The 11,048-nt window shown below is 35.5% G+C and overlaps 1 protein-coding gene across 1 annotated transcript in view; it reads right to left on the bottom strand.

Annotated features, from left to right (window-relative positions):
- Window positions 1-459: 459 nt before the first annotated feature.
- Window positions 460-11,048, bottom strand: part of LOC148279545 (integrin alpha-V-like) — a gene marked incomplete at its 3' end in the record, with an annotated part of 88,837 nt that continues 78,248 nt past the window's right edge. Inside the window, exon 2 of the mRNA XM_088229763.1 lies at window positions 460-581. Within this exon, the coding sequence (XP_088085889.1) occupies window positions 460-581 (122 nt within the window). The remainder of the gene's footprint in view (window positions 582-11,048) is intronic.

Here is an 11,048-nt window from a genome sequence, read left to right as displayed (position 1 = left end):
TAAATATCAGATTTTGAAACAGTACTTTATGATTTTATTGTTATATTAATCCTTTAAAATATTTTTTAATTTAATATGAATATGATACTTATATAACGCCGTTTTTAAAAAATTGACAATGTTTTTAAAAAATTGACAAAATCCAAATGCTTGCAGACTGGCTGGATTTTCTCCCTACACAGTGTGTAAAGTGGCAACTTAAACCAGCCAATGACAGGTCATAAGCCCTGTAAATGCCTAGACTTCCATATTCCCTTCTCAAAAATATTTTCCCTCTCTGTTGCTATTTACTTTTACTTATCGAATGCTGTTTTGCTCCGAGGGCAATAGCTGACCTTATTAATTAACCTTGTACATTATAATTCAGACTATTAATACTGTATCTCCCATATAAAAAAATCTTAAGGATGTTTCCTATTTTAGGTAAATAGGCGGATTTTGATTTAAGTTATGACTTACCATTCCTATCGAATACGATCTCGGCGCAGGCGTCATCCCTCGTGGGGTCACAGCGGTACACTGCGCCCCCGCGATCCACACCTGGCTGGTTAGTCTGCGCCTCGGGGGCTCCAATCAGCACCCTGCAAACAGAATCCAGCATTAGGGATGGTGGACGAAATAATAACCTGTGATATGGGGATTAAGCGCCAAAGGGGGTGAATACATATTTTAGACTTTTTATTTATTAATTTGTATAAAACCACTTTGGTAAAAATACATCGACCGGATTCTGAAATGAAGAAAAATATTAGCGATGCAATTTGAATGTTAAAAAATAGTCAAATAAAAATACCCAGTAATTAGAGTAAAAGGAAGAGATCCTTTTTTAACTTTCTTTTAGTAACATGAAATATGGCGATATCCGAAGAGATACGGTTGAGTAAAGACATAGCTCTCCCTACTGGTATTACCGTTCGTAGGCTAGTTCTGCAAGCAGGAAGATAAAACAGCTTAAGCCTCCGATGTCTAAGGTAGTCATTACGAACATAAAAGAAAAATACCCTCCTTATGGAGGGAAATACCACGGATCATTTGGAAAAAATCCATATGCAAATATGCATTTCATTTTTTCTCCAAACTACTGTCGTAGCCAAGCATTCCCAGTACGAAGTCTGATGGATAATAATAATAATAATATTTGGCTGATTCATATAGCGCCATTTTTGTGAAAAATCACCTCAAGAGCGCTTTACAATTGTATACTTAAGCTTACATTATAACTAAGCCAAAGTGACACATTATATTTTCTGATTTAAAACTGAGGGTATGATAATCTAAAGAGGTGAGATTTTAGTTGGGATCTAAACTGACTGGTTCCAGGCAGAGGGGCCGGCAACAGCAAAAGCAAGATCTCCGAATCTAGTGTTTGGGGAGCGCCGGATTTCGACAAGTTTTCCTCTGCCTGAATCGAATGCTGATCGAAGAGTAGATTTTCTTTGACCTGTATTTTCCCTAATACAAAGGTCCGATAGGTATCGTGGAGCCATTTCACGAAGGGATTTAAATAATGTCCAGCAAAGCTTGTATTTTATTATCTCTGGACTTTTTGACCAGTGCAAATCTCGAAGATGTTGTGAGATGTGAGATATTTACATACAACCAAGGGTAGTATCCGTGCTTCCTCAAGTAAAGATACCTCAGAAATTTCTTCTGAACCACCTCCAGCATAACATAATACTTCAACTCGTGGGGCGTCCAGATCAGAGATCCACACTCAAGTCTGCTTCGCACCAGTGAGAAGCCTAAGAAAATAATTAATGTTACACGGTGGGTAAAGTGGTAACTTAAACCAGGCAATACTGGTCATAAGCCCTGTAAATGCCTTGATTTTCATATTCCCTTTTTTCTTAAAAATGATTTCCTTCTCCGTTGCAATAAATCTCAATGATTATTGGAAGTTACCTGTTCATGTTAGCAATGAGACATATTGTTGTACTTGACTGAAACTAGATTATTAGACACCATATAAGTAGATCCCTCTAATTCTAAGAAGAAGACAGCTATCTAATAAGACAGATGTAAAACCGATCGATATAAACAACTCAATAGTATGGTGTAACAAACTGATGTATAACGTTAGGTTAGATTTTTAAGAAGTTTGGGTGCGTCGTCTGCAGTTCAATCACAATAATTAGATGTAATTTAAGCCTGTGTTTTCTATGCACTAATACATCACTGGGGCTTTACCTCTTGGACCGTTATGGGTCAAAATTGAAATGAATACAGAAATGCACATAATTAGTACGAACAAAAGATTACAGCTAAATGACACAGTGGACAAAAACTTGTATCGCTTTTTACAAACACTTCTACTCCAGTTCTCGGTATTAATTAAAACACATTATTGCAATTAAGTGGAGACACAAGACAGAAAGACACTGAAATGAGACCCAGTGATGTCTAGATGCTGAAGACCTTTTATGAAATTCTTCTCCTGAACCAATTAATCGGTTTGTCCAGACGTGTGGCGTATACAGAATTGTTGCACATTGAGCGATCCGTTTTATCATTGTGTTGGTCAATCAACTACCAGCGACCAGTGACCAGTCACTAGAAGTCAATGGAGAAATAACAGTAAACACGACTGTGACAAGCTGTTGGAAGAACAATAAAGGCGCAGAAACGACTTTGAATGAAGGTCATCTGCAACCGTGACGAAATGCATTTGTATATGGGTATAACCACACTAAATGGACCAAAAACCAACCTGATAATCAAATTAGTTCCTTACTGAAAATAATGTTATAGATGAGACAAAGCTTTTTATATAAAAAAGATTTTTAAAACAAATAAATATCTAGACGTATTTACTAATACAGTAGAACTCTAATTATCCGAACTCCGACTTTCCAAATCGCTGATTATAACTACTACCTACTATATACTTAAAATAAAGCTTGATTAGAATGACAGCTGTCAAACTAGTGATGGGAAATTATTGATCACTGATTAAATCGATTTTATCATTTATTTCATGCAATCATGAAACTCTGTTTCCGAAAATTGATATAAAAACGCAAAAACAAGCCTATTATAGTGTGTTTAACACAATTATTTACCAAAAATGAGACATTTATACTTTTTTCATGAACAACATCAAATGAATTATTTTTTTATTCGATCAATTTGTCCCATCTCTAACATTTTTGCAAAATGAAAAACGTAAAAACGTCGTTAATAATTAGGTTTATTTTAGTTTTTTTTTTAGTTTTAAATCTGATTTTATAAATTAATATTGATTTATGTTTTAAGCATTGCATTAAACAAATAAATTAACACGCCAGATACAAATGATTTTTCGTGTGTCAATATAAATAACTCCTTTGACGTTACTACAAAGTTATGTAATCTTTTTTCTGACAACTGTCATTCTAATCATGTTACATTTTAAGGACTATAGTACTAATATACAGCACTTGTTACTACGCTTAACTTGTAAAAGTGTTGCCTTTTCATTTAATTCATTAAAAGCTCTTTTTCTTTAAAAATAGTTTTTTCTCCCAATTTCAACAAACATACAGTAATGAATTAAAATAGAGCCTTTTTTCGAGCCTGATTCCGATAATTAGAGATATACTGTATTTACATTGCACTGATTATATTTAGGTAAACTTACTATGGGATACATGTCAGTCAGCCGCGTGGGTTTTTTTTCGGTCTGAAAAAATATATGTTTTGGAGAAGGATCTAGGAAAAATAAAAATATTTTTTTAAATTGTGAAGTATAATAAATCAGACCATTATAGCCTTACGAGTACGTTCATTGCCTATAAAAGGGTGAATTTTACTGATGTTTGCTATTTATTTTGATATTTTTTTTAGATTGCATACTCGTAAGTCATGCCTGCAATTTCGTAGACTTTAATATTCCATTCCCCGTTCGTTTGTTCATCCACTAACATAACGGGTCTGTCTAAATAAAACCCCGAGATATTTATAAATTAACTTGCTTACAAAAATTCGGACATGATAGAAACTCAATTTGTTGTCCTATTTTCTTTTGGCCGAGTTTCTGGTGGACGTATCGAGTGTCGCGGCTGTCCTTGTCCCGTTGAGTGTCGATGCGTAAGAAAAATGTCGGAATATACCGCAATGGACCACCTTCCTTAATTGGAGACAGCCCATCATGAGCTCTAGTCGAGTGGTCGACGCGCACGTGACCAGAATACCGAGTAGACACGGTGACATCTCCAGGATAGGTGACTGTTGCCTGATGAAGGGAAACTACAGTTAGCGGGTTGCTGCTACCGCGCGATCTGTTATGCTCCAATTAATATTTTTAATAATAAACTATAAACTATAATGAAACACTTTTCGTTTTTATAACTTAGGATACTAGAAGCAAACTTAGAATCTATCCAAACTAACTTCACCAAAAACGGAAAATGTGTTATTGATGCCAAAATGACAGAGGTAAAATTAGCAGTCCACAATGGAGTCCTGGTCCCGACCCTGATGTATGGGAGCGAAGTATGGATTTGGGAAAACAGGAATGAAAGTAGGCTAAATGCTGTCGAAATGCGAGTTCTCAGGCAAATATGTGGTAAAACTATGTACGATAGATGCACAAATGTTGACATCCGTACATTGCGTAAGGCTGAGATAAGCATTATCGACAAAATCAAGAAAGGAGCTCTGCGCTGGTTCGGACATGTGGAGCGAATGGATAGCCAAAGAGCGGCTAAGAATATTTACAGTGAGAATTTTGATGGATGCAGAATTAGAGGAAGATCGAGAAATGACTAAATCCAACAAATACTTGAGGATGGACATGTTAAAAGTCGGAATAATCGGCGCGCGGGCATGAGAAGATGTATGAATGTAGAGGAAGCGAAATCTGTATGCAAAGATAGATTGATGTGGCGTTCTGTTCTCTCTGTCTACCCTTACGGGGAAACGGCGTGATAGTTTGTTTATTTTTAATTTTTTTATATATTTTAAGCATTTTGCTTGAACCTCTACCTATTATGGACCTGTAACTACAGTTGAAAGCTTTAAAATGTTGTATATAATACATGAAAAATCCTTATTTGGTAAATGCAGTTCAAGTTCCCCATGTGGCGTCCAGCCTTGCTGTGAAGTAACACCTGTGATGGATCCGAGGGTTATTAATTACAATAGTCGGCCATAATGTAGGTTACGCCGTCCTATAAACAAGACTATTATGATTTACGACACAGCCCAATTACGCTGTCAAAATGGATAAAATTATACAAAGATAAGTTAAAGCTCTTTCACGGCGTTGAATTGAATCTACGCAGTCCTAGATCTGGTTCTATTTCACAAGTAGAAATGTATTATTTAATTCGGACACAAAAAATATTAAAAATATATAAATATATAGTTCGAGATTAGCAATTAGCAAGAATCGACAAATCTGCTTAACTTCCATACTTTTACTTTTATTTGCTATTTATATATCTTGATATTTTTTTAATTATGTATTATTTAATTTAGCACTCAATCCTATTTGCCATATTATTTTTTACTTCTATTTCTTACTACGGTGTATAATGAGTTTATAGAAACCATATCTCAATTATCATTTCTATAATGTTTTTATATATATATTCTTTTTCTATTGATTTCATTGATACTATTATTTTGTTATTTTTCAATACTACTATATTTTACTATTTTACTTTTATTTTGTTGATTTCAATAATACTGTTATTTTGTATATTTGATTATGTATGAATCTAAATTTGTTTAATTTATAATTTACATTTTAATATTTATGTCTGATTATATTTTTAAAATTGTATTCCTTGGAATTTTTCAATTTGTTACTTACATCTTTTTTTTGGATTTTTATTATATTGCATCACATGTCATTATATTTGAATCTAATTAATTTCACTAAGTATTTTTTATTGTTATTTATAATGGCTTGACACGGGCACAGCCAAAAAAGTCATAATAAGTTCACTCATATTTAGATGAGTGTAATTTTGAATGAATAAATAAAAAATATTGGTATTAACTATTTTTAAGAATGGAGAGAGATGGCGATAGAATAAAAGATTCAGGAAATTAGAACGAAAGACCGTGGGGAATATTAACAACACGATAACATTTAGTACCCGATAGATACAGAAGTATAAGGGAAGAATTGGATCAATATCCCAAGAAAGGGGTTGTAGGTCACAAGCCTCTTGTCAATGTTAACTGCAAACCGCGGTTTACGGGCGGTGATTGGTCACGGCGCTATCTGCCGGTCGGAGTTGACTGTCGGACAGGAGGAGATAATGGAATATGGGTGCGTCCTGTTGGCTGTGGATGGTCGGCTGTCGGCCGGTGGGTTCTGGGCTCGTCACGGGAGCTAAAGGAAATATCCGCTCCGCCGTGTCTTTTGACCTCGCCAATAATAGCTGGGCGAGTATGAACATAATATTTGCTGCATTATACGGAACTAGCTTTTACCCGCGGCTTCGCTCACGTGGTATAAGGGAGAAATTATTTAGCTTATTTATTTATTTATTTGTTAACGGACATTGTCCATTTATACAATTTATAGGGTTTTAATGTTACAATTAAAGAATACGATGCTGTTCTGTTAGCAAGCAGCAAGGATGATTTACAACAAATAGTCTCTAGAACGTATAATGTATGCCTGGAGAGCGAATTGGCGATGAACGAAAGTAAGTCAAAAGTGATGGTATTTGAAAGGGGAAGTGAGGTTACTGACTGGAGTAATAAATAATAAAGGTAAACAACGAATGTCTCGAACAAGTAGAAGAATTTGTGTATCTGGGAAGCATGTTTTCAAATGATGGAAGAGTAGAAAATGAAATAAGACCTCTTAAACGAATGTGTGGGAAATCAATATATGACAGGGTTACGAATGATAAAATCGGGCCAGAGAGTAAATCTCAGTCAAGTATAATTGATAACATTAAGAAAGAGTCTCTGAGATGGTTTGGTCACGTAGAATGAATGGACGACAAAAGAATGGTAAATTGGGACGAGGACGACCAAGGAAGACGTGGCATGATCAAATAAACCAAAATCTTAAGTCTGGTCATGTCAAAAGCAGACAGAACTGAAGGGCATGTATGACAAGATGTATGAATGTGGAAGAAGCTAGGAATGTATGCCAAGATAGACGTGTGTGTGGCGGTCCATTCTCTCTGCCTACCCCTACGGGGAAATGGCGTGATGGTAGTAGTAGACAATATAATTCGGAATAATTTTCGATCGCACCAAAAAGTCAACAAATGCCACAGATGAGAAAATTCGGAACAGTGTAAATGTTTTTATTCCCATCTATGTATCCGTCGCTCACCTATCAAAGTTGTTTTCCTTCGTCTCTGTCAAGAACTTTTCCTTTTTATCGAAAGACTGCGAATTTGTAAAGAGAGCGAAGCGCAAAAAAATGAACGTCGTTTGCTACGGAAGAATACATTATGGTCTGAGTATTATTGTACGGCGGAGGGAGTGGCAAGGAAATTGGCGTGAAACTAGTCTCATTTTCCCGCCCGACACAAACCTGGATAGCGGAAGGCGAGAGCGGGAGAGGGTGGTATTGTCCCCAGTCATTAGTAGGACGTTCTGGGTCAAACTATTATTACCTGTTACGTAAAGCGACGTCTTCTCACATTTCCTCCTTAATGGCGACGTAAAGTTACTCGTTTACCTAAATACGCTACTAAAATGTTACGTACAAAGGAACAAAGACACATCCGCCGTGTAAAAATATTTTATATATATTTTTCACCTGTCCGTGCGTCATATAGGCTTATACTGTAGATCATCAGCAGCAAGTTTCACCTCGAGGGATCATGACGTCGCCGTTCAGGCAAAAGTAACCCTAAAAATTTGAGTTAAATATGACACTTTTGAGTTAAATATGCCATTCGAAGCGTAAAATTATGTTTCTTAAGGTGATTCTAAACAAAAAATATGAAACTCATTATTCATAGATGGCGCGTTTATCATTTTCTTTTGAAAAATGCAATTTTTACGTTTATTTTTAATGTAAATTTTACAAAACTCGTTTTGCAAATAATTTGCACTATATTGATTGTAACAAAAACCATAACAATATAATTTCGGTCCTTTTCACAAGATGGTGCACAAAACCAAAAATAAGAAAATGATTATGATAAAATTATATCAATGAAACGTCTTGAAGATGCCTATTTAGGCGAAAGCGCTCGTTGGTCAAAATAATAAAAAGTAAAACTAAACCAAGAAGTTTCATTGATAAGTATATTTATAGTTTTATCATAATCATTAACTATGGAGTTTTATCAAGAAATATCAACAAAAAACATCAAAAATAACATAGGTTATTTTCGCTTTATAAATTCTCATCCGTTAATTGAAAAATCTGTCATTAAATTGTGTAAACTAACGAGTTATCTATGTCAAAGTATCTTGGACTGATCATAATTTGTTACAATTTATATTTAAAACTACCCGTGTTTTCAAAACAATAGCTTTTACATATTGAAATTAGGTATTGTTGATTATAATTTTTTCCCCTTGGTCTGGACGCGTCTGACCGAACTTTATTACTCCGCTCATCGCCAATGGTCAGATATTAGTCAGTTTGATAGCAGATTGTCCGTTGTCGGAGCCCCTACCTGAACCTCCAAACAAGATACAAAGAGGGTGCGGGGCGCTGTTCCGTGAAATCGTTATTAATGATAGTAGGTACATAATATTTATTGTGTTAGGCATGCGTCGACTTACCTAGTTCTTCCCCTTTTTTTTTTTAATTCGGTATTATTTAAACTTTTAGTGCAGTAAAAATTAACTTTGGCGTGATTGTTCTTAAAAGTAATATCTTCTAACCAGCCAAAAACAGCTTAGATAAATTATTGATCCCTGTCCTTCCTATTTTCCTTGCGCAGCTCCACGTAACAATAATAACAAACGAATATCCAACAAGTAAAGTGCTCCCAACAAATTATTAACAACGAGCTGTGCCAGAGTCTACCTAGACCGCCATCTCAATGCAAGATGTGCCAGCGTCGCGAGACCGCCAGCTTGTCCACGGAGTTCCAGAAACGCGTCACACCTTAACTCCAACAGGTCAGTGGAGTTGTGCAACCTTCCTTCCCCAACAGTACAGTCCACTCTAAATGTTCCCCGTTCCATGTCCACTCCTCAACAACTTCTTTAACATTTTATATGATGAGGAAGGGACATAGAATGTGGTATCGTGTATGGAGTTGGGAGGAGTCGGGAAGAGGATCCAGGAAAGAAGAGTAATACAATTATGGGAATTTAGGATTCTACGAATATACGATAGTGTTTTAGGCGTTTCCTAATGATGACCAAAGAAAGTTTATTTTTCACATGAAGAGGTAGCTTATTTCGTAGTCCATATTTCTGTTATGTTCGTCAACATTGAACATTTAAACAAACATGTGTTTTTACACAGCAGTATTTCATACTCTCTAGATAAAAACAAATAAACCTACCTAGTTGCATCTTATTAAAAATGAATCACAACGGGATCACCATTGGCAGGCATAATTTATAAAAAAATCATCGGCATATCTTTACATTTTTTTGTTATTTGATAAGGTGACCAATATTACACTTCAGATGACTATGAAAGATTAAAGTGTGAAAGCACGCTTTTAAATAAAAATTTCGTGTCAACGATTTTTAAAGGTCATACTAGAGGGGTTTTTATGTAAACGCCAAATATCCATAGGTGTCGGCTCATATCCTATTAAAGGAAAATAGTCCTTCGGAAATAATGTTCGAAATACTAGTTTCCAAATAGAGAATCTTCAAATAATATTTGTAATCTGCAAGCTTGTTTTATACTTAAAAAGCGGACTTGAGTCAAAGATGTAAAATAAAGTGTACTTTTTTGTATGGAGAAATAGGCTGAACTAATCGGCTAGTTTCGTTAGCGTTGGAGAACGGGATGGGCGCTGTGCGCACATCAAAGACATTTTTTTTGTAGGATGATATAAACAGTGATGTTGATTTATAATAAATAACAATTATTTTATTTATTTTCCCATAAACATATTTATTATAAAACGTTACGCCCCTGGTACCAATATAGCGTCTTCAGCACCACTGGATAATTTTAATTACGGAGGCAAGGGATCAGTCAAACGCTTTATGAAATAAAATATTTCAATGTAGAGCTACCCATTTTAAAAACCAAAATTTCACGTCCGCTTTTCAAGGAATCGAACCTAGGACCTAGGACCAGCAGCGAGGCTTATTACGAGACTAAAAAAGTATTCTCACATCTCACAACATCTTCGAGATTTGCTCCGGTTAAAAAGCCCAGAGAGAATAAAATAATAAATAAGCTTTGCTGGTCAGTATTCAAATCCCTTCATGAAATGGCTCCAAGATATCTATCGGACCGGATTGGGGAATATACATGTCAAAGAAAATCTACTCTTCGGTCAGCATTAGATTCAGCCAGAGGAAAACTAGTCAAAATCCGGCGCTGTCCAAACACTAGATTCGGAGAACGTGCTTTTGCCTTTGCCGGCCCCTCTCCGGGAACCAATTGCCTTCAAACTTACGAATCGTCGACAGTCCCAGTCAGTTGAGATCCCAACTAAAATCTCACTTTTAAATTTATTTCAAAACAGAGGGAAAACATTTTCGAGAAGGGAATATGAAAGTCTAGGCATTTACAGGGCTTATGACCTGTCTTTGGCTGGTTTAAATAGCCAATTTACACACTGTGTAACATTCACCATTCTGCACATGTTTGAAAATCCTCATTTCCTCAACTCTTCCATCTGTTGACTTTTGTGAAGTAAAAGAGCTGAAACCTTTATCACGTGGGTGAGATTCATCCGGCTGAACCCTGTTCCCTGTTTGTTAAAATAAATTTAATATGTGTAACTCCCTAGAGAGGAAATCCAGCTAGTCTGCAAGCATTTGAACATACTCAAACATTGTTAAAAATCTCACTTCTTTTGATTATCATGCCCTCAATTTTTAATCAGAAAATATAAAATGTCACTATAGCTTAGTTATAATGGAAGTTTGAAGTGATTTTTCACAAAAATGGCGCTATATAAATCATCCAAATATTATTATTAGTATTATTA

Source organism: Micrasema longulum, unplaced genomic scaffold, assembly GCF_059751315.1.
Source record: "Micrasema longulum isolate JH-2025_06_02 unplaced genomic scaffold, ASM5975131v1 h1tg000705l, whole genome shotgun sequence".
Lineage (NCBI taxonomy): Eukaryota > Metazoa > Arthropoda > Insecta > Trichoptera > Brachycentridae > Micrasema > Micrasema longulum.
The sequence above is the reverse complement of the archived record's forward strand: the minus strand, read 5'-3'. Positions and strand labels throughout refer to the sequence as shown.